Source organism: Pan troglodytes, chromosome 19 (genome assembly GCF_028858775.2).
Source record: "Pan troglodytes isolate AG18354 chromosome 19, NHGRI_mPanTro3-v2.0_pri, whole genome shotgun sequence".
Classification (NCBI taxonomy): Eukaryota; Metazoa; Chordata; class Mammalia; order Primates; family Hominidae; genus Pan; species Pan troglodytes.
This window is the reverse complement of record NC_072417.2, coordinates 48,956,075-48,982,422: the sequence shown is the minus strand read 5'-3', so window position 1 is coordinate 48,982,422 and position 26,348 is coordinate 48,956,075. Positions and strand designations below refer to the sequence as shown.

The 26,348-nt window shown below is 47.6% G+C and overlaps 1 protein-coding gene and 1 non-coding gene across 6 annotated transcripts in view; one reads left to right on the top strand and one right to left on the bottom strand.

Annotated features, from left to right (window-relative positions):
- SHMT1 (serine hydroxymethyltransferase 1) overlaps positions 1-9,133 on the bottom strand; it is a 34,753-nt gene extending 25,620 nt beyond the window's left edge. Inside the window, exons 1-3 of one of the 5 annotated variants that reach the window (XM_063798013.1) lie at positions 8,922-9,124; positions 5,964-6,102; positions 1,419-1,533 (exon numbers count right to left, since the gene is read on the bottom strand). In XM_063798013.1, the coding sequence (XP_063654083.1) occupies positions 1,419-1,514 (96 nt within the window). In that variant the 5' untranslated portion in view covers positions 1,515-1,533; positions 5,964-6,102; positions 8,922-9,124. 5 annotated transcript variants of the gene reach the window in all.
- A 9,004-nt stretch (positions 9,134-18,137) lies between these two features.
- LOC129137777 (small nucleolar RNA U3) lies at positions 18,138-18,356 on the top strand. Its single transcript, XR_008540568.1, has one exon. It is a non-coding gene; the product is annotated as a small nucleolar RNA U3 (small nucleolar RNA).
- The last annotated feature ends 7,992 nt before the right edge of the window (positions 18,357-26,348 follow it).

Below are 26,348 nucleotides of genomic sequence, written 5' to 3'. Positions count from 1 at the left end.
GATATTTGGAAATTTTAGTTTAAAATTTTGCTCTGATCCAAATTACAACCTCCTAAAGAGAAAAGACACTCTTTCACATTAAGGAATAGAATGAATCCTCCTCAAAGGTTTTAGTATCTGAGAAAGCACTAATCAATGAATTAACAAAAACAAAATGATAGCCAGGTGCGGTGGCTCACTACTATAATCCCAGCACTTTGGGAGGCCGAGGCTGGTGGATCACCTGAGGTCAGGAGTTCTAGACCAGCCTGGCCAATATGGTGAAACTCCATCTCTACTAAAAATACAAAACTTGGCTGGGCGCGGTGGCTCACGCCTGTAATCCCAGCACTTTGGGAGGCCGAGACAGGTGGATCACGAGGTCAGGAGATCGAGACCATCCTGGCTAACACGGTGAAATCCCGTCTCTACTAAAAAAAAAAAAAAAAAAAAAAATACAAAAAATTAGCCAGGGCGTGGTGGCTGGCACCTGTAGTCCCAGCTACTCGGGAGGCTAAGGCAGGAGAATGGCGTGAACCCAGGAGATGGAGCTTGCAGTGAGCTGAGATCGCGTCACTGCACTCCAGCCTGAGCAACAGAGCAAGACTATATCTCAAAAAAAAAAAAAAAAGGCCGGGTGCGGTGGCTCACGCCTGTAATCCCAGCACTTTGGGAGGCCGAGGTGGGCGGATCATGAGGTCAGGAGATCAAGACCATCCTGGCTAACATGATGAAACCCCATCGCTACTAAAAAATACAAAAAATTAGCCGGGTGTGGTGGCGGGCACCTGTAGTCCCAGCTACTCAGGAGGCTGAGGCAGGAGAATGGCATGAACCCGGGAGGTGGAACTTGCAGTGAGCCGAGATCATGCCACTGCACTCCAGCCTGGGCGACAGAGCAAGACTCTGTCTCAAAAAAAAAAAAAAAAAAAAAAAAAAAAAAATTAGCCGGGCATGGTGGTGGGTGCCTGCAATCCCAGCTAGTCAGGAGGCTGAGGCTGGAGAATCCCTTGAACCCAGGAGGTGGAGGTTGCAGTGAGCCAAGATCACGCCATTGCACTCCAGCCTGGGCAACAAGAGTGAAACTCTGTCTCAAAAAAATAAATAAACAAGTAAAATACAATAAAATAAAGGTGCTTCCAGATGTCTAGATAGATCTATATTCCCTGTGAACTGTCAGGAAAGGGTCAACTGTCAGTGATCTCTCCCCTTCTCGCTTTCCTCCAGAGCACCCTGCACAGTGCTCCACACTTTGAAGAAACCCAGCAATCTTTAAATTTACCCTCAAAGGATTTGTAGCCATTTTGTCTGCCACCACCTCTAAATCCAGCAGGATAATACTCATTTCAAGGCTGTCCCTAATCAATTTGTAATTAGAACTAGAGATTAAATGAAGGCCTCCAACATAAAAAAATCTGTGAAGACCCCAAAAATCTCACCTCAACATCACTGTCTTTGAGGGGTTGTGCCAGCATCTTGTCATGTGAGGACCACAGGTCAGCATCCTTGTGGGCCCCGTTGACTGGCATCGTCATTGCACTGGTTCGAAGCTGCCTAAAAAAATGGGAAAAACATGTATAGCTTCCAGAATTAAATTTATTTATTTATTTATTTTTTATTTATTTTTGAGATGTAGTCTTTGTTGCCCAGGCTGGAGTGCAGTGGCGTGATCTCGGCTCACTGCAACCTCCGTCTCCCAGGTTCAAGAGATTCTCCTGCCTCAATCTTCTGACTACAGGCGCATGCCACCATGCCCGGCTAATTTTTTGTATTTTTAGTAGAGACGAGGTTTCACTGTGTTAGCCAGGATGGTCTCAATCTCCTGACCTTGTCATCCGCCCACGTTGGCTTCCCAAAGTGCTGGGATTACAGGTGTCAGCCACCGCGCCCCACCTATTTCTTTTTATTTTTTTGAGACAAGACTCTCATTCTGTCACCCAGGCAATGGCGTGATCTTGGCTCACTGCAACCTCCACCTCCTGGGTTCAAGTGATTCTCCTGCCTCAGCCTCCTGAGTAGCTGGGACTACAGGCGTGCGCCACTACGCCTGGCTAATTTGTGTATTTTTCGTAGAGATGGAGTTTTATCACGTTGGTCAGGCTGGTCTTGAACTCCTCTCAAGTGATCCGCCTGCCTCGGCCTCCCAAAGTGCTGGGATTACGGGCGTGAGCCACCATGCCCGGCCGCAGCATTATATTGAATCAAAGCTCATCACAACCTGTTAGTTCTATCAAGTTGCTAAACTAACACTTTTTTTAGCTTTTCCCTCGGAGTTGCTTGGTAAACACGAGCATGTTCTATTGCAAAACCACCATGTGGAACTTCTGGTTCCTTTCCGAACTGCAGACGTCAGCTCATCTCCCTCAGAAATGAGAACTGACCCTCCTCCCCACCTGCAGGGAGCCCAACTCCGCCTCCTCTCAGCCAAACTTCTCATGGATATAGCTTATCTCCCACAACTAAACTAAGTTCCTTGAAGGTAAGGACTGAGTGCTACTTTTTAAAAAATCTCCTGCGGTACCCAACACTGCTATACATGAAGAATATTTTCCGGCCGGGCACGGTGGCTCACGCCTGTAATCCCAGCACTTTGGGAGGCCGAGGTGGGCAGATCACAAGATCTGGAGTTCGAGACCATCCTGGCCAACCTGGTGAAACCCCATCTCTACTAAAAATACAAAAAATGAGCTGGACGTTGTGGCACATGCCTGTAGTCCCAGCTACTCGGGAGGCTGAGGCAGGAGAATCACTTGAATCTGGGAGGCAGAGCTTGCAGTGAGCCGAGATCACACCACTGCACTCCAGCCTGGCCATAGAGCAAGACTCTACCTCAAAAAAAAGAAAAAAAAAAAAAGAGTATTTTCCAAATGACTGAACAGATGAATCACTGACTTGAAACAATTCCACTGGCAGGGAACTGGCAGGCCCTCATAAAATAGTAAATATTCACTATTTAGCAACTTTTCAAAAGATTTTTTGGGACACACAAGTTAATGATGAACAGGATATAGGCAGTTGGGATCATCTTTCCAGGACGACCACCAGTAGTATTTTATAAATGATAATGTAAGTACAGCAAATAGCACCTATTCACTCAGTCTGGACACATTTCTCCAGGCTCCAGAAAAATGTAAACGGGAGTTTTGCTATAAGAAGGGCCTCAAAAATCTCTGTACGATTTTTGAATACATAAGGACCTCATTTTAATCCTAGCAACACTTTAATGTGTTAATTTATTTCATACTTCAAGTAATGAAATTGAGGCTCAGGGCCAGGCATGGCAACTCACACCTGTAACCCCAGCACTTTGGGAGGCCAGGAGTTCAAGACCAGCCTGGGCATTGCTACAAAAAAAAAAGTTAGCTGGGCATGGTGGGATGGGCCTATAGTCCTACCTACTGAGCTAGGACTCTTTTTTTTTTTTTTTTTTTTTTTTTTGAGACAGAGTCTCACTCTGTCGCCCAGGCTGGAGTACAGGGGCGCGATCTTGGCTCACTGCAAGCTCCACCCCCCGGGTTCATGCCATTCTCCTGCCTCAGCCTCCCGAGTAGCCAGGAACACAGGCACCCACCACCATGCCTGGCTAATTTTTTTTTTATTTTTTCAGTAGAGATGGGGTTTCACCGGTTAGCCAAGATGGTCTCGGCCTCCCAAAGTGCTGGGATTACAGGTGTGAGCCACCGCGCCCAGCCTGGGCTAGGACTCTTAAAAAAAAAAAAAAGAACTAAAGAAAGAAAAATGACGTTAGAAAAGTGAAATATTGTGGCTGGGCGCAGTGGCTCATGCCTGTAATCCCAGTACTTTGGGAGGCCGAGGTGGGCGGATCAGGAGGTCAGGAGATCGAGACCATCCTGGCCTACACGGTGAAACCCCATCTCTACTAAAAATACAAAAATTAGCCGGCGTAGTGGCTCACGCCTGTAATCCCAGCTACTCGGGAGGCTGAGGCAGGAGAATCGCTTGAACCTGGGAGTCGGAGGTTGCAGTGAGCCAAGATCACCACTGCACTCCAGGCTGGCAACAGAGCGAGACTCTGTCTCAAAGAAAAGTAAAATATCTTAGCCCAGGGCTGCACAGAAAGTTAGCCACAGAGGTAGGACTCGAAACCCCAAAGCACATGCTCTAAGTACTCCACAGAGTTCCTGTGAAGCTGTTAGTTAAAATATGTACTTGGGCTGGGTGTGGTGGTTCATGCCTGTAATTCCAGCACTTTGGGAGGCTGAGGCAGGAGGATCACTTGAGCCCAGGAGTTCAAGACTGGCCTGGGCAACATGGCAAAGCCCCATTTCTACAAAAAATACAAATTATTAGCTGGTCGTGGTGGCACGCATCTGTAGTCCCAGCTATTCAGGAGGCTGAGGTGGGAGGATCACCTGAGCCTGGAAGCTAGAGGTTGCAATGAGCTGTGATTGTGGCAGTGCATTCCAGCCTGGGTGACAGAGTAAGACCCTGTGTGTGTGTTTTTTTTTCTTTTAAATAAAAAAAGGACTTGTTTGAGTATAAATCTTCCTGAAGAATTACAGGTTGGGCTGGGCCCAGTGGCTCATGCCTGTAATCCCAGCACTTTGGGAGGCCAAGGCGTGCGGATCATGAGGTCATAAGTTCGAGACCAGCCTGGCCAACATGATGAAAGCCCATCTTTACTAAAAATACAAAAATTAGCCAGGTGTGGTGGCAGGCACCTGTAATCCCAGCTACTCGGGAGGCTGAGGCAGGAGAATTGCTTGAACCCGGGAGGCGGAAGTTGTAGTGAGCCGAGATCACACCACTGCACTCTAGCCTGGGTGACAAAGCAAGACTCCGTCTCCGGGGGGGAAAAAAAAAGGGCCTGGTATGGTGGCTTATGCCTGTAATCCCAGCACTTAGGGCAGTCGAGGCGGGAGGATCCTTTGAGCCTAGGAGTTAAACCACAGCCTAGGCAACACAGTGAAACCACGTCTCTACAAAAATTTAGAAATTAGGCTGGGCAAGGTGGCTCACATCTGTAATCCCAGCACTTTGGAAGGCTGAGGTGGGCAGATCAACTTGAGGCCAGGAGTTTGAGACCAGCCTGGCTAACATGGTGAAACCCTGTCTATACCAAAAATATAAAAAATTAGTTGGGTGTGGTGGCACACACCTGAGGCATGAGACTTACTTGAGCCTGAGAGGTGGAGGCTGCAGTGAGCCGAGATTGTGCCACTGCACTCCAGTCTGGGTGACAGAGTGAGACTGTGTCTCAATAAAAAAAAAAAGGCCAGGTGCAGTGGTTCACGCCTGTAATCCCAGCACTTTGGGAGGCCAAGGCGGGCAGACCACGAGGTCAGGAAATCAAGACTGTCCTGGCCAACATGGTGAAACCCCATCTCCACTAAAAATACTAAAATTAGCTGGGTGTGGTGGCGCCCGCCTGTAATTCCAGCTACTCAGGAGGCTGAGGCAGAAGAATGGCTTGAACCCGGGAGGCGGAGACTGTAGTGAGCAGAGATTACACCACTGCACTGCAGCCTGGCAACAAAGCGAGACTCTATCTTAAAAAAAAAAAAAAAAATTATTTGGCCAGGCACAGTGGCTCACACCTGTAACCCCAGCACTTTGGGAGGCCAAGGCGGGCGGATCACCTGAGGTCAGGAGTTTGAGACCAGCCTGGCCAACACAGCGAAACCCCGTCTCTACTAAAAAACATGAAAATTAGATGGGCATAGTGGTGGGCCCCTGTAATACCAGCTATGCAGGAGGCTGAGGTAGGAAAATCGCTTGAACCCAGGAGGTGGAGGTTGCAGTGAGCCGAGATCATCCCATTGCACTCCAGCCTGGGTGACAGAGCAAGACTCCATCACAAAAAAAACCAAAAAGAAATACACAAGGCCAGGCATGGTTGCTCACACTTGTAATCCCAGAACTCTGAGAGGCTGAGGCGAGAAGATCACTTGAGCCCAGGCGTTCAAGACCAGCCTAGGCAACATGGCAAAACCCTGTCTCTAAAAAAAAATACAAAAAATTACCCGAGCCTGGTGGCGCACGCCTGTATTCTCAGCTACTCTGGGTGGCTGAGGCAGGAGGATCACTTGAGTCCCGGAAGTTAAGGCTGCAGTGAGCCCAGATTTTCCCACAGCACTCCAGCCTGGCCAAGAGAACAAGACCCTGTCTCAAAAAAAAAAAAAAAAAAAAGAAAAGAAAAGAAAGAAAGATGCAATAAATGGGTGCAGGGCTACTTTAGACTGGGTCAGAGAACGTCCCCGAGCTGAAATCTGAGCTGTGGAAAGGAGCCAACCATGAAATCTGGGATGAGAGCAATCTACGCAGAGTAAACAAGTGCAGAGCACCCCAAGTTCAAAGGCCAGACAAAGGAGAAAGTGTGACTGGCCAAGGGTCAGAAATCAGGCTTGCACACCTGAAGTCTAGGGAGTCACAGGACCACAAGAGTCAAGACCACCCTGGGCAACATAGGGAGACCCCGTCTCTCTAAAGAAAGAAAAAAAAGCGGTCGGGCGCGGTGGCTGACGCCTGTAATCCCAGTACTTTGGGAGGCCGAGGTGGGTGGATCACTTGAGGTCAGGAGTTTGAGACCAGCCTGGCCAATATGGTGAAACCCCATCTCTACTAAAAATACAAAAATTAGCTGGGCGCAGTGGCTCAATTCCTGTAATCCCAGCACTTTGGGAGGCCAAGGCGGGTGCATCACCCGAGGTCAGGAGTTCAAGATCAGCCTGACCAACACGGTAAAACTCCGTCTCTACTAAAAATACAAAAATGAGCTGGGTGTGTGGTGCGCACCTGTAACCCCAGCTACTCAGGAGGCTGAGGCAAGATAATCACTTGAACCCAGGAGGTTGCAGTGAGCTGAGATCGTGCCACTGCACTCCAGCCTGGACAACAGAGCAAGACTCTGTCTCAAAAACAAAAACAAAAACAAAAACAAAAATTAGCCAGGCATGGTGGCATATGCCTGTAATCCCAGCTACTGAGACCAGGAGAATAGCTTGAACCAGTGAGGTAGAGATTGCAGTGGGCCGAGATCATGCCACTGCACTCCAGCCTGGGTGACAGAGCTAGACTGTTTCAAAAAAAAAAACAAAAAAGAAAAAAGGGGGCTGGGTGCGGTGGCTCACACCTGTAATCCCAGCACTTTGGGAGGCCGAGGCGGGCAGATCACGAGGTCAGGAGATCGAGACCATCCTGGCTAACATGGTGAAACCCCGTCTCTACAAAAATAAAAAAAAATTAGCTGGGTGTGGTGGCGGCGCCTGTAGTCCCAGCTACTCAGGAGGCTGAGGCAGGAGAATGGCGTGAACCCGGGAGGCGGAGCTTGCAGTAAGCCGAGATCGCGCGCTCTCTGGCCTGGGCAACAGAGTGAGACTCCGTCTCAAAAAAAAAAAAAAAAAAAGAAAATTGGGAATCTTAGGGACATCTTCATTAACATTCAGTAACACCTGGTAAGCCCCCCAGCCAACACAGCTCACTGCAACATCAGTCATTACAACATTGGATATTTCTGTAGAGGCACTGTTGCTCATGTGTGGCATGATCCTCAACGTCAGGGAAAAAGACCTAGTAAGTGAAGTCACCTGCAAGGTCACCAGCCTCCCCATGCCTCCAAATCTTAACTGGGCCTCTGTCACATAAGAGGATCCAGCCAAGGATCTGCTCAGGGAACTAACTTGTTGCACATCTTCTATCTCATACACATTTTGTGTTCTCTTCTTTACAGAGGAGGAAATTGAGGCCCAGGGAGCTAACTTGTCTAAAGCCATATAAGAGCCAGAATCTGAGCAATGGTTTCTCTTCAGTTCCAAAGCCTTGTCCCAGGACATTGCACTAAATAAAAACACAATTACCCACTTCTGTTCCAAGTTCCCCCAAGTAATAAATTTACGTTATTTCTTTTCTTTTCTTTCTCTCTCTCTCTCTTTCTTTCTTTTGAGATAGAGTCTCACTCTGTCACTCAGGCTGGAGTGCAGTGGCGTGATCTCCGCTCACTGCAACCTCCACCTCCCGGGTTCAAGCGATTCTCCTGCCTCAGCCTTCCGAGTAGCTGGGATTATAGGTGTGTGCCACCATGGGCAGCCAGGTTTTTTTGTATTTTTAGTACAGACGGGGTTTCACCATGTTGGCCAGGCTGGTCTCCAACTACTGACCTCAAGTGATCCGCCCACCTCGGCCTCCCAAAATGCTGGGATTACAGGCATGAGCCACCGCGCCCGGCCTACAATGTTATTTCTGCAAGAACCTAAACTGGTGTTTCCAGTCTATTCTCTGGGTAACTGCCCGATTGAAGGCCCGCATCTGTGCTGACCTCAGCTGGACCAAGGGTCACTTAACTCCCGGAATCTCGAAGCCGAGGCACCGGGCCAAGAACTTCACAGTGCAACATTTGTCTCCTAGAACAGGGGGTGGCAGATTGCGGGCAACAGGAAGAGCTCATTCCCCACAGGGATCTGGTGGCACGGGCCAAAAGTGGAGCGACCCTGCGCGCAGCCTTTAGGGGCGCAGGCTTTGAGAACCCGGGTTCTATTCCGGGCTCTGCCATTTAAGTTGCCTCCTTTCTCAGGGCCCCACCACCTTCCTCACCTGTAAAGTGGGGGAAACAGTAGCACTTGACTTGCAGCTTTGTTGTGAAGGAGCTAGGATAGGGGTTGTGTTTAAATCGAAAATGCTCAACGAGAAAAGTGCTCAGTGGAGAGCTACTACTCACATCCCCGATAAGCCTTCGCATTCTTGCCAAAGGCCACGGGCCGCCACCCCATCATACCGAATGTGCCTGGAACTGGGGCGCTGCGGCTGGCCGCCGCCCGATCCCCAGCCCAGGCGCAACCCAAGCGCTCCCCTCCCGTCGTTGCGGCTGCAGAGGGTGGGGTACGGCGGGGGACAGCGAGGACGCCGAAGCACCCCCCGGGCTCTGGGACGCCGCGGCCCTCGGACCCGAAGCCGCCCACCTACCGGAACACGGCCCGCGCACGTACCTAGCGACGCCTCCGTCCTACGCCGCCGCCGGTGCCACCAGTCCCAGACCCGCTGACCCAACGCCCCGCGCACCGCCGCGGGCCAGCCACGTGACCAGCCCCTCCAACCCCAAACCCCGAACTTGGCGCTGGACCGCTCGAGCTCCGCTAGGTGCACCCTGCGCGCCAGGCTTGGGCTTGGCCCCGCCCCCGGAGGCGCCCAATCAGAGAGCGCAGCCAAGCATGGGCCGCCACCAAACGCACCCGCGCTATTGGCTGCGGCGCAGCGGCGGGCAGGGCCTGTTTCTCCCGGGCCGGCCAGAGGCCGCGTGGTGCAGCTGCGCACCTGGGGCAGGGACCTGCAGAACTGACCTGCTTTGGCTGCAGGCCTGGTGTGTGGACCAAGATTTCCAGGAAGACTACACGGGGCCTTCCTCACTTAAGCCTGTCGCTTGGGCCGTGGGATTATGAGTGAATTTTGTTCATGGCACTACTTTTAGTTTGCAGGGTGGTCATTTAAATTAGGACAAATGTGCGTCCAAACTGCAACATTATTACTCTGTAGGTGTATAATCCAAGAGCAGACACTTTATTATTATTATTGTTATTCTTTATTTTTATTTTTTTGAGACAGGGTCTCACTCTGTCGCCCAGGTTGGAGTAGAGATGGGGGTCTAACTATGTTGCCTCCCAGGAGGCGGAGGTTGCAGTGAGTCGAGATCGCGCCACTGCACTCCAGCCTGGGGGACGGAGCGAGACAACGTCTCAAGAAGAATAAAATAAGATAAATAAAATACTGACACACAATAAGGACTCAATGAACATTACCTATTGTTAAGAATGATAAAAACCGGGGCCACATGTCAGGACGACCTGAGGCTGCGTCATAAATTTTTTTATTTGTCAAATGATAACAATAATTATTATAAGAATGATAAAAAAAAACCGGGCGCAGTGGCTCACCCCTGTAATTCCAGCACTTTGGGAGGCCGAGGCAGATGGCTTGAGCCTAGGAGTTCAAGACCAGCCTGGGCAAAATGGTGAAACCTTGTCTCTACAAATAATTTTAAAATTAGCTGGGTGTGGTGGCAGTCGCCTGTAGTCCCAGCTACTTGGGAGGCTGAATGGGAGGATCACTTGAGCCTGGGAGGCAGAGGTTGCAGTAAGCAATGATCTTGCCTCTGTACTCCAGCCTGGGCAACAGAGTAAGAACCTCATCATCTCGAAAAACAAACAAACAAACAAAAAATACAAAAAAAACTTTTTTTTTTTTTTTGAGACGGAGTCTTGCTCTGTCGCCCAGGCTGGAGTGCAGTGGCGCGATCTCGGCTCACTGCAAGCTCCACCTCCCGGGTTCACGTCATTCTCCTGCTTCGGCCTCCTGAGTAGCTGGGACTACAGGCCTCCGCCACCACGCCTGGCTAATTTTTTTTTTATTTTTGTAGAGACGGGGTTTCACCATGTTAGCCAGGATGGTCTCGATCTCCTGACCTCGTGATCCGCCCGCCTCGGTCTCCCAAAGTGCTGGGATTACAGGCTTGAGCCACAGCGCCCGGCCGCAATATTTTTTTTAAAGTGATAAAAACCAAGGGGCTGCAACTGGGGAAAGAGCCCAGGTACCTGATCTTTGGTAAATTGCCTTCTCTGAGTCTTATCCCCACTTAGAGGATAGACTAATTTTTCAGTCCTCAGAACTTTGTTCCCCTCTCATCGATTTCCAAAATGTTGTAACAAATGTGGCTAGTGTGACAGCTAATGCATGGATTCAAAAGAGATTCAGAAAAGTCCAGGGAGAGATAGTAAGAGTGTAGGGATCTATTAGAAGTTGGAGAGGAAGCAGTTCTTTCTACAAGAGTCATACACACTACAGTACCTATACTCTGAATGATTTTGTCAAATAGCTTTTTGGCCTAGTGACATGCCACCCGCCCCCCCTCCCCGCCATGGATTTTTGGAATTTAGAACATCAAGCAGGAAGTAGATTCTAAGGACAAATACAAATTAAAGATTCTAGGTTTTAGTCTCCCAGTTGAAAATAAGAGATTTTCCTCCCCTCCTTTTTCTTTGAGCATTTACTTTTGAAAACTTGCCATTGTAACTGTTTTCTTCTCTATTTGAAATCTGCGTAAATCTTTTCAACACTAGATAGGCCTTTTGTCAGCTTTATGACCTAGGAATATCTTCCTCAAGGAACTGAAATGTAAACAGCAAGGTAGATAGCACCCATATCTCCCAGTTTCTGTGGGAGGGTAGAAGCCTAATTTTGGGGCCAGGCGCGGTGGCTCACACCTGTAACCCCACCACTTTGGGAGGCCGAGGCGGGCGGATCACCTGAGGTCAGGAGTTGGTGACCAGCCTCAACATGGAGAGACCCTGTCTCTACTAAAAATACAAAATTAGCCAGGTGTGGTGGTGCATGCCTGTAATCCCAGCTACTCGGGAGGCTGAGGCAGGAGAATTGCTTGAACCTGGGAGAGGGAGGTTTCGGTGAGCCAAGACCGCGCCATTGCACTCCAGCCTGGGCAACAAGAGTGAAACTCCGTCTCAAAAAAAAAAAAGAAGCCTAATTTTGGTGGGCTTCCTGCCCCAAATTGCAAAACCACTTCCTGTCACAAAGATATGAAAAGTTTGCTTTTCCTCTAGATAAAGCCAAATAGGATGAACTATATGGGACAAAGTGTGCTGTCAAGTCCTCTTATTTGAGGACTAATTATGGTTTATCTTGGAAAATATGTATGTAGTGAGTTCTATCTGCTTGGCTATATAAGGGGTGAGATTTCTTTCTGTCTGCAATTTCTTAGCAGATTGCCTGTGATGTGTTTCACTTTCTGGCTTAATGTTTTATACAATACTAAAGTGTTTTCTTTTTCACTAGCTTTGTGAAGAACACTTCTGGATTGGGAGAAAATTTTGTTTTAAATTATATTTTTCGGCCGGGCATGGTGGCTCATGCCTGTAATCCCAGCACTTTGGGAGACCGAGGTGGGTGGATCACCTGAGGTCAGGAGTTTGAAACCAGCCTGACCAACACAGAGAAAACCCCGTCTCTGCTAAAAATACAAAATTAGCCGGGCATTGTGGCGTGCGCCTGTAATCCCAGCTACTCGGGAGGCTGAGGCAGGAGAATCACTTGAACCTGGGAGGCAGAGGTTGCAGTGAGCTGAGATCACACCACTGCACTCCAGCCTGGGGCCGGGCGCGGTGGCTTCACGCCTGTAATCCCAGCACTTTGGGAGATCAAGGCGGGTGGATCACAAGGTCAGGAGATCGAGACCAGCCTGGCCAATATGGTAAAACCCCATCTCTACTAAAAATACAAAAAAATTAGCCGGGCATGGTGGCACATGCCTGTAATCCCAGCTACTTGGGAGGCTGAGGCAGGACAATTGCTTGAACCTGGGAGGCGGAGGTTGCAGTGAGCCAAGATCGCGCCACTAGACTCCAGCCTGGGTGACAGAGCGAGACTCCGTCTCAAAAAAAAAGAAAGAAAGAAAGAAAAAATACCCAGGACTGGTGGTGGGTGGCTGCAGTCCCAGCTACTCAGGAGGCTGAGGCAGGAGAATTGCTTGAATCCAGGAGGCGGAAGTTGCAGTGAGCTGAGATGGAGCCACTGCACTCCAGCCTGGGCAACAGAGTGAGACTCCATCTCAAAAAAAAACAGTATATTTTTCTGGCCAGGTGCAGTGGCTCATGCCTGTAATCCCAGCACTTTGGGAGGCCAAGGCAGGCTGATCACCTGAGGTCAGGAGTTTGAGACCAGCCTGACCAACATGGTGAAACCTGATCTCTACTAAAAATACAAAATTAGGTCGGGCGCAGTGGCTCACGCCTGTAATCCCAGCACTTTGGGAGGCTGAGGTGGGTGGATCACGTGAGGTCAGGTTAGTGACCAGCCTGGCTAACACGGCGGAATCCTCTCCACTAAAAATACAAAAATTAGCCAAGTGTGGCAGCTCAAGCCTGTAATCCCAGCTACATGGGAGGCTGAGGCGGGAGAATTGCTTGAACCCGGGAGGCGGAGGTCGCCATGGGCCGAGATCACGCCATTGCACTCCAGCCTGGGGAGCAAGAGTGAAACTCCATCTCAAAAAAAAAAAAAAAAAATACTGTCAACACCAAATGCTGGCAGATTTGTAACAAGACTGGATATAACATAACATACATTGCTGGTGGAGACGTAAAACGTAGAGCCACTCTGGAAAATAGTTTGTCAGTGACAACAAACTAAGCACTTTCCATAGGACCCAGCAATTGCACTGCTGGGCACTTATCCCAGAGAATAGAAAAGTTATGTCCACACAATCTGTACATGAATGTTCACAACAATGTTATTTGTAATAACCAAAAACTAGAAATATTAGAAATGTCCTTCAGCAAATAAATGGTTAAACTATGGTATATCCAGACATGGAATACTAGTTAACAATAAAAGGAAATGAGCTATTGATGCATACAACTTGGATGGATCTTTTTTTTTTTTTTTTTTTTTGAGATGGAGTCTTGCTCTGTCACCCAGGCTGGAGTGCAGTGGCACAATCTCAGCTCACTGCAACCTCTGTCTGCCAGGTTCAAGCAATTCTCCTGCCTCAGCCTCCTGAGTAGCTGGGACTACAGGAGCATGCCGCCATGCCTGGCTAATCTTTTGTATTTTGGTGGAGACGGGGTTTCACCATGTTGCCCAGGCTGGTCGCGAACTCCTGAGCTCAGGCAATCCACGCACCTCGGCCTCCCAAAGTGCTGGGATTACAGGCATGAGCTACCACGCGTGGCTAGGAGGATCTTTTTATATGTGTGTGTGTGTGTGTGTGTGTGTGTGTGTGTGTGTGTGTGTGATTTCTTGATATATCCTAATTGGATGGATCTTAAGGGAATTATGCTGCATGAAAAAAAAAGGCAAGTCAGGCTAGGCGTGGTGGCTCACGCCTGTAATCCCAGCATTTTGGGAGGCTGAGGTGGACGGATCACCTGAGGCCAGAAGTTTGAGACCAGCCTGGCCAACATGGTGAAACCCCACCTCTACTAAAAATATAAAAATTAGCCAGGTGTGGTGGCTGGCACCTGTAATCCCAGCTACTCGGGAGGCTGAGACAGGAGAATCGCTGGAACCCGGGAGGTGGACGTTGCAGTGAGCTAAGATCACATCACTGCACTCCAGTCTGGACAACAGAGTAAGACTCCATCTCGAATTAAAAAAAAAAAAGGCAATCTCAAAAGGTTACAGACTATGATTTGATTCCATTTATATAACATTCTTGAAATGACATAATTACAGAAATGGAGAACAAATTACTCATTGTCAGGAATTAGGGATGGTGTGGAGCAGGGTTATGTCTATAAAGGGGTGAGGGCCTGGCGTGGTGACGCATACCTGTAATCCCAGTGCTTTGGGAGGCTGAGATTCGAGGATCACTTGAGGCCAGGACTTTGAGACCAGCCTGGGCAACATGGCAAGACCTTGTCTCTACAAAAAATTGAAAAACGTGGCCGGGCACAGTGGCTCATGACTGTAATCCCAGCACTTTGGGAGGCCAAGGCGGGCGGATCATGAGGTCAGGAGATCGAGACCATCGTGGCTAACACGGTGAAACCCTGTCTCTACTAAAAAATACAAAAAATTAGCCGGGTGTGGTGGCAGGCCCCTGTGGTCCCAGCTCGGGAGGCTGAGGCAGGAGAATGGTGTGAACCCGGGAGGTGGAGCTTGCAGTGAGCCGAGATCGTGCCACTGCACTCCAGCCTGGGCAACAGAGCAAGACTCCGTCTCAAAAAAAAAATTGAAAAAATTATCCAGGCCTGGTGGTGCATGCATGTCTGTAGTCCTAGCTATTCTGGAGGCTTAGGTGGGAGGATCACATTAGTCCAGGAGTTCAAGGCTGCAGTGAACTATCATTGTGCTGCTGCACTCCAGCCTGGGCAGCGGAGTGAGGCTCTGTCTCTAAAAATTACTAATAAAATAAATAAAAGGCGAAAGAGATCTTTGTGGAATAGTTTTGTATCTTGATTGCAATGGTGAGTACATGAATCAACATGTGATAAAATGGCATAAAACCGTATACACATGTTTCATTAATGTAAATTTCATGGTTTGATATGGTACTATAGCTATGGAAAATGTAGCCATGGGAGGAACTGTGTGAAGAGCACACAGGACTTCTCTGTGCTGTGTGCAGTTTCCTGTGAATATAAAATTATTTTGAAATTAAAGGCCAGGCGTGGTGGCTTTGGCTGGGTGTGGTGGCTCATGCTTGTAATCCCAACAGTTTGGGAGGCCAAGGCAGGCAGATCACTTGAGGTCAGGAATTCAAGACCAGCCTGACCAACATGGCAAAACCCCATCTCTACTAAAAATACAAAAATTAGCCAGGTGTGGTGGCATATGCCTGTAGTCCCGGCTACTCTGGAGGCTGAGGCATGAGAATCACTTGAACCCAGGAGGCAGAGATTGCAGTGAGCCCAGATCATGCCACTGCACTCCAGCCTGGGTGACTAAGTGAGACTCTGTCAAAAAAAAAAAAGTATGTGTGTATATATATATATATATATATATATATATATATATATATATATTCTCTCACAGTTCTGGAGGCTCAAAGTCAGGAATCAAACTGTTGGCAAGGTCATTTGAAGCCTGGAAGGGGGGATCGTTTCTTGACTCCTCCAGCATCTGGAGGCTACTGGCCATCCTGGTGTTACTAAAACACCAGGGGTTCCGTCTAGGGCCTGCCACTCACCTCACAGAAAGCCAATCACTGAGACAATGATTATTGCCAAGGAAGAAGGCTTTAATAAGGTGCTGCAGCTGAGGGGATGGGAGGGATTTATCCCAGGAATGCAGGGGGTGGTTCAACATAAGAAAATCAATTAATGTAATATACCACATTAGTAGAACAAAGGGAAAAAAACAGTCATTCCAGCTGACACAGAAAAAGCATCTAAGAAATTCTAACATTTCACGATTAAAACATACATAAAACTATGAAACGAGAGGAATTGCCTCAACATTATAAGAGATATTTGTGAAAAACCCACAGTTATCATCATACTTAATGGCAAAAGACTAAAAGCTTTCCCCCCAAGATCAGGAAGAAGACACAGAGGTTCACTTTTACCACTGCTAGTCAACACTTTACTAGAAGTTGTAGCCAAAGCCTTTAGGTAAGAAAAAGCAATAAGAGGCACCAAATTGGGAAAGAAGAAATAAAACTATCTCTCTAAATATAGAAAATCCCAAGGAATACTCACACAAAAATTACTAGAGCTAATAAGCAAATTCAGCAAAGTTTCAGAACACAAGATCAACTCACAAAAACCAGTTGTTTTTTTTTTGTTGTTGACATTTTTTTTTTTTAGGAGTTTTGCTTTTTTTGCCCAGGCTAGAGTGCAATGGCTGGATCTTGGCTCACTGCAACCTCGGCCTCCCGGGTTCAAGTGATTCTCCAGCCTCAGCCTCCCAAGTAGCTGGGATTACAGGTGCCCACCACCACGTTTGGCTAATTTTTGTATTTTTAGTAGAGATGGGGTTTCACCATGTTGGCCAGGCTGGTCTCAAATTCCTGAGCTCAGGTGTTCTGCCCGCCTCGGCCTCCCAAAGTGCTGATGATAGACATGAGTCACCGTGCCTGGTCCAGTTGTGTTTTTATACACTAGCAAGGAACAATTCAAAAATATAATTAAGAAATCCGCGGCTGGGCGCGGTGGCTCACGCCTGTAATCCCAGCACTTTGGGAGGCTGAGGAGGGCGGATCATGAGATCAGGAGATCGAGACCAACCTGGCTAACACGGTGAAACCCTGTCTCTACTCAAAAATACAAAAAAAAAAAAAAAAAAAAAATTAGCTGGGCGTGGTGGTGAGCGCCTGTAGTCCCAGCTACTTGGGAGGCTGAGGCAGGAGAATGGCATGAACCCGGAGGCGGAGCTTGCAGTGAGCTGAGATCTCATCACTGCACTCCAGCCTGGGTGGCTGAGCGAGACTCCATCTCAAAAAAAAAAAGAAAAAAGAAAACCGCTGGGCGTGGTGGCTCACGCCTGTAGTCCCACCACTTTGAGAGGCTTAGGTGGGTGGATCCTTTGAGCCCAGGAGTTCAACACCAGCCTGGGCAATGTGGTGAAGCCCCTTCCCTACAAAAAAACATAAAAAATTAGCCTGGTGTGATGGCATGTGCCTGTGATCCCAGCTATTCAGGAAGCTGACGTGGGAGGATCACCTGAGCCCTGGAGGTCAAGGCTGCAGTGAGCCGTCATGCATCATTGCACTCCAGCCTAAAAAAGTTGTGAAATTCTGCAATATGTTACAACATGAATGAACCTTGAAAACAAATATAAGTGAAGTAAGCCAGATACAAAAAGACAATATTGCATGTTTCCACTTTTAGAGGTACCTACAAGAATCAAATTCATAGAGACAGAAAGTAGAATAGTGGTTAAAAGGGTCTGGGCAGAGGGAGGGAAGGGAAGTTTGTTTTATGGGTTAGAGTTTCAGTTTGCGATGTCGAAAAAGTTCTGGAGATAAATAATGGTGATGGTTACATGCCAATGGCTACATGAATGTACTTAATGCCACTGAATTGTATATGTGAAAAATGGTTAAGATGATATATTTTATGTCTATTGTATACTATCTCCCCTAAAAAAATTGTTTTTAAGAGTCAAGATCTCACAGTCTCCCACGCTGGGGTGCAGTGGGGCGATCAAAGCTCACTGCAGCTTCGGACTCAGCCAGCTTCCCTGGCTCAAGGGATCATCCTGTTCACCCTCCCCAGTAGCTGGGACTACAGGCGGTGCCCCCACGCCCAGCTCATTTTTTATTTTTTATTTTTTTTCCCCCTTGGTAGAGACGGGATTCTGCTATATTGCCTAGGCTAGTCTTGAACTCATAGAACAAAGTATCCTCTCGCCTGGACCGCGGCGTGGGCTCTCAAAACACCAGGATCACCGGATTACAGGACACCAGGAGCAAACGCTCCCCGCTTTAAAAATTCAGGTTGTGATTGGCTGTCATTCCGTATTATGCTAATTTAGCATGCCTGCCTTTAAACTTTTTAAATTAAAACAATTTTTAAAATTACGTTTCCACTTAAAACGTTAAAATGTGTTCTTAAGTGATAGTATTCGAAAAGATGTTATTGCTAATATATCTTCCTATTTATTTCCTAAGGGAATCAGAAACAGCGAAACTATCTCGCCATCAGTTCAAAGTGCACGGCGGATGTGGACCCAGCACAGGCTAGGGTTGCAAAATTAAAACTATACTTTCAGGGATCATTTCTATAGTTTGTTACTAGAGAAGTTTCTCTGAACGTGTAGAGCACCGAAAGCCACGAGGAAGAAATGTAGTGTTCTCTCCTGGGTGTAAAAACGGCTTTTTGGTGTTGCTTTTATTGCAAGTACCATTTGCCATTGATGATCGTTCTTACTGTTCTATTTGGAGGGTAAGAGGGAGAGAACGCGATCTGAGTGGGTTTCTTACTTTCAATGGTTTAACGGAAGAAGGTGGTTTGGTTACGTTGATTTTATTTATTCGTATTGTTAATGAGTTCTTTAATCATACTTGAGAGCTGTACTGTTTTAGTGTGGTATTTTATCTTGATCCTGTTTTTTTTTTTTTTATTTGAAACAGAATCTTGCTGTGTTTCCCAGCATGGAGTGTAGTGGCGCGATCTCGGCTCACTGCAAGCTCCGCCTCCCGGGTTCATGCCATTTTCGTGCCTCATCCTCCCAAGTACTACCTGGGACTGTTGGCGCGTGCCACCACGCCCGGCTAATTTTTTTTGTTTGTATTTTTAGTAGAGATGGGGTTTCACCGTGTTAGCCAAGATGGTCTCGGCCTTCCAAAGTGCTGGGATTACAGGCGAGAGTCACTTCGTCCGGCCTCGATTCAATCTTAATCTTTACAGACGGGATGCTATGATGTGTTGTACCTTTTTTTCCCGTATTTTTTTTCCCCCTCCTTGCTACCTCCTCCTGCCCCCGATTTTTCTTAACTTACCATTTTTGGATACGGTAGCTGTCTGAGTTTCCCCAATTCGAAACGTTTTCTGTTCCTGCGTTTTGAGCAATGGGAGACAGCCAACGGTGTAGGTGGCTCTCTTTAAAGAGAGTTATAAAGGAAAGCAACTTAGTATTCACCTAACTACTCTTGGGTGCTATGCTTATTTCTATGTTTCTTTAGTAAAATGAAATCTTACATCAGCTTTTTTCTTTTCTTTTTTTTCTTTTCTTTTTGAGACAGAGTCTCGCTCTGTCCACCCAGGCTGGAGTGCAATGGCGCGATCTCGGCTCACTGTAACCTCTGCCTCCCTGGTTCAAGCAATTCTCATGCCTCAGCCTCCCGGGTAGCTGGGACTACAGGCGCCCTGCCACCACGCCCGGCTAATTTTTTTGTATTTTTAGTAGAGATGGGGTTTCACCATGTTGTCCAGGCTGGTCTGGAACTCCTGACCTCAGGTGATCCGCCTGCGGCGCCGGTCCCCCAAATATGTATCTTTTTAAACTTTGCTAATCTGCCTTTACAAAAGGGATATATAGGCCGGGTGCGGTGGCTCACGCCCGTAATCCCAGCACTTTGGGAGGCAGAGGCGTCATTGCACTCAGCCTGGGCTACAGAGTACGACTCCATCTCAAAAACAAACAAACAAACAAAAACCCGGATATATAATAACTTGCTTTTCCCATTTAACAGTGCATGTCTGTCTCTAGGCCAACTGATAGAGATCCAAGTTATTCATTTGAACAGGTGCTTAACACTTTGTCATTTGTATGTAACCATAATTTCTTCATCCATACCTGTACAGAAGGATAATATTTATTATTACTTTGCAGTTTTTCCCACTAGAAACAAGGCTTTGATAAAATACCTTGTAATATATATTTACATAATGAGTTTTGTGTTGTTTTGTTTTTTTGAGATGGAGTCTCCTGTCACCCAGGCTGGAGTGCAATGGCACGGTCTTGGCTCACTGCAACCTCCTCCTCCTGGGTTCAAGTGATTCTCCTGCTTCAACCCCGAGTAGCTAGGATTACAGGCACACGCCACCACGTCTGGCTAATTTTTTTTTTTTTTTTTTTTGAGACGGAGTCTCCCTCTCTTGCCCAGGCTGGAGTGCTGTGGCGCAATCTAGGCCCCCTGTGAGCTCCGCCTCCCGGGTTCACGCCATTCTCCTGCCTCAGCCTCCCGAGTAGCTGGGACTACAGGAGCCCACCACCACGCCTGGCTAATTTTTTGTATTTTCAGTAGAGACAGGGTTTCACCATGTTAGCCAGGATGGTCTTGATCTCCTGACCTTGTGATCCACCTGCCTCAGCCTGCCAAAGTGCTAGGATTACAGGCGTGAGCCACCACACCCGGCCACACCCGGCTAATTTTTGTATGTTTAGTAGAGATAGGGTTTCACCATATTGGCTAGGCTGGTCTTGAACTCCTGATCTCAAGTGATCCATCCTCCTCGGCCTCCCAAAGTGCTGGGATAACAGGCAAGAGCCACTGCGCCTGGCCAACATAGTGAGTGTTTTTGTTTCTTGTTTTTGTTTTATTTATTTATTTGAGATGGAGTCTCGCTCTGTCACCCAGGCTGGAGTGCAGTGATGCGATCTTGGCTCCCTGCAACCTCTGCCTCTCTGGTTCAAGCAATTCTCCTGCATCGGCTTCCCGAGTAGCTGGGACTACAGGCGTGCACCACCATGCCCAGCTAATTGTTCTTTTTGTTTGTTTGTTTGAGACGGAGTCTCGCTCTGTCGCCCAGGCGTGAGTGCAGTGGCTCGATCTTGGCTCACTGCAATCTCCACCTCCCAGGTTCACGCCATTCTCCTGCCTCAGCCTCCCGAGTAGCTGGGACTACAGGCGCCCGCCACCACGTCCAGCTAATTTTTTATATTTTTAGTAGAGACAGGGTTTCACTGTGTTAGCCAGGATGGTCTCGATCTCCTGACCTCTGATCCACCTGCCTCAGCCTCCCAAAGTGCTGGGATTACAGGCGTGAGCCACCGCGCCCGGCCGTGCCCAGCTAATTTTTGTATTTTTCTCACAGACAGGGATTCGCCATGTCAGCCAGGCTGGTCTCGAACTCCTGACCTCAGGTGATTCACCTGCCTTGGCTTCCCAAAGTGCTGGGATTACAGGCACAAGCCACCGCGCCCGGCCTGTTGTTTGTTTTTTTGAGACGGAGCCTCGCTCTGTTGCCCAGGCTGAGGTGCAATAGTGTGATCTCGGCTCACTGCAACTTCCGCCTCCCGGGTTCAAGCAGTTCTCCCACCTCAGCCTCCCAAGTAGCTGCGACTACAGGCGTGTGCCACTACGCCCTGCTAATTTTTGTATTTTTAGTAGAGACGAGGTTTCACTATGTTGGTCAGGCTGGTCTCGAACTCTTGACCTCAGATGATCTGCTCGCTTCAGCCTCCCAAAGTGGTGGGATTACAGGCATAAGCCACTGTGCCCAACCCGTGAGTTTTTAATATCCAAAGTAAGATTTCTGGGTCAAGCTTTTAGTAAATATTGCCATATTGCTTTCTACAAGCATTTTAACAGTTCACACTCCCAGCAACAATTTAGGGAAATACCCATTTCCCATTTCTTCTCCAGCACTGAATGCTTCATTTTTTATTTTTTTATTTTTTTTAGATAGAGTCTCTGTTGCCCAAGCTGGAGTGCAGTGGCGTGATCTTGGCTCACTGCAATCTCTGCTTCCTGGGTTCAAGTGATTCTCCTTCTTCAGCCTCTCGAGTAGCTGGGGTTACAGGCATGCACCATGACACCTGGCTTTTTTTTTGTATTTTTAGTAGAGACGGGGTTTTGCCATGTTGGCCAGGCTGGTCTCAAACTCCTGACCTCAAGTGATCCACCTGCCTCAGCTTCCCAAAGTGCTGGGATTACAGGCATGAGCTACTGTGCCCGGCCTACTGATACTTAAATTTTTTTTTTTTTTTTTTGAGATGGAGTCTTGCTCTGTCTCCAGGCTGGAGTGCAGTGGCACAATCTTGGCTCACTGCAACCTTTGCCTCCCAGGTTCAAGCAATTCTGCTTCAGCATCCTGAGTAGCTGGGACTACAGGCACCCACCACCACGTCTGGCTAATTTTTGTATTTTTAGTAGAGATGAGATTTCACCATTTTGGCCAGGATGGTCTCGATCTCCTGACCTCATGATCCACACGCCTTGGCCTCCCAAAGTGCTGGGATTACAGGCGTGAGCCACTGCACCCAGCTAAAAAATATTTTATTTGTGGCTGGGCATGGTGACTCAGGCTCACACCTGTAATCTTAGAACTTTGGGAGGCTGAGGTAGGAGGATTGCTTGAGGCCAGGAGTTCAAGAGTAGCCTGGGCAACATAGCAAGATCCCATCTCTATGAAAAATTAAAATTAAAAAAATTATGACATTTTGTGCTACATGATGAAAAAGATTAAAAAGAAAGAAAGAAAATTGGCCAGGTGTGGAAGTGCACACCTGTATTCCCAACTAGTCAGGGTGCTGAGTGGGGAGGATATCCTGAGCCCAGGAGTTCAAGGCTGCAGTGAGCTGTGATCGTGCCACTGCTCTCCAGCCTAAGATATGGAAAAAACCAAAGCGTTTTTCTTTTCTTTTTTTTCTGCTGTCATCGTATGAAATAGTCTATAGGTTTCCATTATATCCAGTTATAGAGGGTGTTACTGAGTTACGGATTTCTGCCTGCTGGATCTGTCCGTTTCTGATAGAGGGACATTGAAGTCGCCAACTATAATAGTTTCTCCTTGCAGTGCTGTCACTTTTTCCCTCACATATTTTGATGTTCTGTTGTTAGGATCATACATGTTAAGGACTGTTATGTCTTCTTTGAGCATTGACTCCTTAATCATTATGTAATGACCTGTCCTTATCCCTCACAACTTTCTTTTCTTTCCCTTCCTTCCTTCCTTTTTCTTTTTCTTTTCTTTTCTTTCTTTTTTTTTTTTTTTTGAGACAGAGTCTCTGTCAACCAGGCTGGAGTGCAGTGGCATGATCTCAGCTCACTGCAGCCTCTGCCTCCCAGGCTCAAGTGATTCTCGTGCCTCAGCCTGAGGAGTAGCTGGGATTATAGTCGAGTGCAACCATGCCCAGCTAATTTTTGTATTTTTAGTAAAGACAGGGTTTTGTCATGTTGGCCAGGCTTGTCTTGAATTCCTGGCCTCGAGTGATCTGCCCGCCTTGGCTTCCCAAAGTGCTGGGAAGCCACCCAGCACCTGTCCTGTTCCTGATGACTTTCTTGCCCTGAAGCCTGTACTGTCTGAAATTAATATAGGGACTCCTGCTTCCTTTTGATTAGTGTTGGCATAGTAGATCTTTCTTTATCCATTTACTTTTAATATATACATCTTTAAAGTGTAGTTCTTATAAGGAGCATATAGTTGCATCTTGTTTTTTGCTGTACTCTGACAATCTCTCTCTTTTTCTTTTCTTTTTTTTTTTTTTTTTTTTTTGAGATGGAGTCTTGCTCTGTTGCCCAGGCTGGAGCGCAGTGGCGCGATCTCAGCTCACTGCAACCTCTGCCTCCTGGGTTCACGCCTTTCTCCTGCCTCACCCTCCCAAGTAGCTGGGACTACAGGCGCCCGCCACCACGCCCAGCTAATTTTTTGTATTTTTAGTAGAGACAGGGTTTCACCATGTTAGACAGGATGGTCTCAATCTCCTGACCTCGTGATCCGCCCACCTTGGCCTCCCAAAGTGCTGGGATTACAGGCGTGAGCCACTTCGCCCAGCCCAATCTCTCTCTTTTAATCGGTTAATTTGGACCATTGATATGCAAAGGAATTGTTGATATAATTGGATTAATATCTGCCTTTTTTTTTACTGTTTTCTAATTGTTGCCTTTGTTTCTTTGTTTGTATTTTTGTCTTCCATTCTTTTTCTGCCTCTTGTAGTGTTTTGTCTTTGTGTTTTTCTTTCTTTTTTTTTCTTTTGAGACAAAGTCTTGCTCTGTCACCCAGGCTGGAGTGCAGTGGCACAATCATGGTTTATCGCAGCCTCAAGCTGCTGGGCTCAAGCAATCCTACCATCTTGGCCTTCCGAGTAGCTGGGACCACAGGTATGTACCACCGTGCCTGGCTAATTTTTTTTAATTTAATTTTTTGTAGAGACAGAGTCTACGATGTTGCCCAGGCTGGTCTCAAACTCCTGGGTTCAAGTGATCCTTCTGCCTCAGCCTCTCAAGTAGCTGGGACTACAGTCACATACCACCACGCCTGGCTAATTTTTTATTTTTTGTAGAGATAGAGATGGGATTTTGCAATGCTGCTCAGGCTGGTCTCAAGCTCCTGGCCTCAAGCAATCCTCCCATCTCAGCCTCCCAAAGCACTGGGATTACAGGCATGAACCACTATGCCCAGCCATAAATAAAATATGTTTTAGAGTATCTGTGTCCACTGATAAGGGTGTAGTCATTTCTTCCCTCGCCCGCTCCTGTAAGTGCTGAGGATTCCACTGCACTGACCCAGGTTGTGCCCTCAGGGAATGTTGAGTCCTAGCAGATGTTAAACAACATATGACACACCTAAGCATTTCACTGGACTTACACTACACGGGTGGCTGTTAGTTTGATTTTCTTTCTTTCTTTTTTTCTTTTTGAGAAAGTCTCGATCTGTCACCCAGGCTGGAGTGCAGTGGCACGATCTCGGCTCACTGTAACCCCTGCCCCCCCAGGTTCAAGCAAGTCTCATTCCTCAGCCTCCCGAGTAGCTGGGATTACAGGCGCCCACCACCACGCCCGGCTAATTTTTTTGTATTTTTAGTAGAGACAGGGTTTCACCATGTTGGCCAGGCTGGTCTTGAACTCCTGACCTCATGATCCACCTGCCTTAGCCTCCCAAAGTGCTGGGATTACAGGCGTGAGCCACCGTGCCTGGCCAATTTTCTTCTGACTTTATGTCTCTCACCCCTGCCTCTCAGAGCAAAAGGTTTTCTGCTTACCTTTGCTGCCCATGAGCTTTGGGCTGCTGGGATAAAAGAAGGCGCCACCGAAAAGGAAAGTTTTCCTGCTCTTATAAAAATTCTAATATAACCCACTTAAGGTGAAGAGGTTGATGATGATGAGAGTAAGGAGAGCAGGCAAAGCTTTCTCAGGATGGAGAGAAGATGGGGTACCAGGATTAGATTCTCAACCTATTAGGAAAAAAAACCTCAAAAAACCAGCGATTTATAAAATAGAAGAGTTTATTTCTCTCTCCCATAACACAATCTGGGGGTAGACACTCCAAGACTGGTCTTGGACCTTGACCTTCCTCCCATCAAAAGGTAGACTCCAATGCCACACTCGGTAAGGGCTGGTTTGGTGACAGGCTCCTAAGACATGGAATGAGGCTGGTGGGCACAGTGGTTCATGCCTGTAATCCCAGCACTTTGGGAGGCCGAGGCAGGCAGATCACTTGAGGTCAGGAGTTCAAAACCAGCCTGGCCAACAAGGTGAAACCCTGTCTCTACCAAAAATACAAAAATTAGCCAGGTGTGGTGGCACACGGCTGTAGTCCTAGCTACTCAGGAGGCTGAGGCAGAAGAATTGCTTGAACCCAGGAGGCAGAGGTTGCAGTGAGCTGAGATCGTGCCACTGCACTCCAGCCTGGGCAACAGAGTGAGACCCTGTCTCAAACAGACAAACAAACAAACAAACACAAAGAAATGGAATGCGGCCGGGTGTGATGGCGCACGCCTGTAATCCCAGGAGGCTGAGGCGTGTGTATCCTTTGTGCTCAGGACTTTGAGACCAGCCTGGGCAACATGGTGAGACCCTGTCTCTACAAAAAATCAGCCAGGCATGATGGAGCATGCCTACATTTTCAGCTACTTGGGCGGCTGAGGTGGGAGGACCTCTTGAATCTGGGAAGTTGAGGCTGCAGTGAGCCAAGATTGCACCCCTGCATTTCAGCCTGGGCAACAGAGTGAGACCCTGCCTTTTAAAATAAATTTTAAAATAAAAAAATTTTAAATAAAGAAACAAGGAAGTTGATTTTTATACACTGTGTAAGATAAGGATCCAATTTCTTCTGCATGTGGGTATACAATTTTACCAATACTGTTGATTAAAGAGGCTGTTTTTTTCCTTCTTTGTACCTGAAGAGACTGTCCTTGTCCCCTTTGTCAGAAATCAGTTGGCCATAATTGTGTGGGTTTATTTCTGGGAGAGTGAGACCCTGTCTTGAAAGAAAGAGAGAAAGAGAAAGGAAAAAAGGAAAGAAAGAGAAAGACAGGAAGAAAGGAAGGAAAGAAGGGGAAGGAAGGGAGGGAGCTCCCTCGCGGTGGCTGATGCCTGTAATCCCAGCACTTTGAGAGTCCGAGGTGGGCAGATCATGAGGTCAGGAGTTTGAGACCAGCCTGACCAATATGGTGAAACCTCGTCTCTACCGAAAATACAAAAATTAGCTGGGCGTCGTGGTGCATGCCTGTAATCCCATGTACTCAGGAGACTGAGACAGGAGAATCGTTTGAACCCAGGAGGCGGAGGTTGCAGTGAG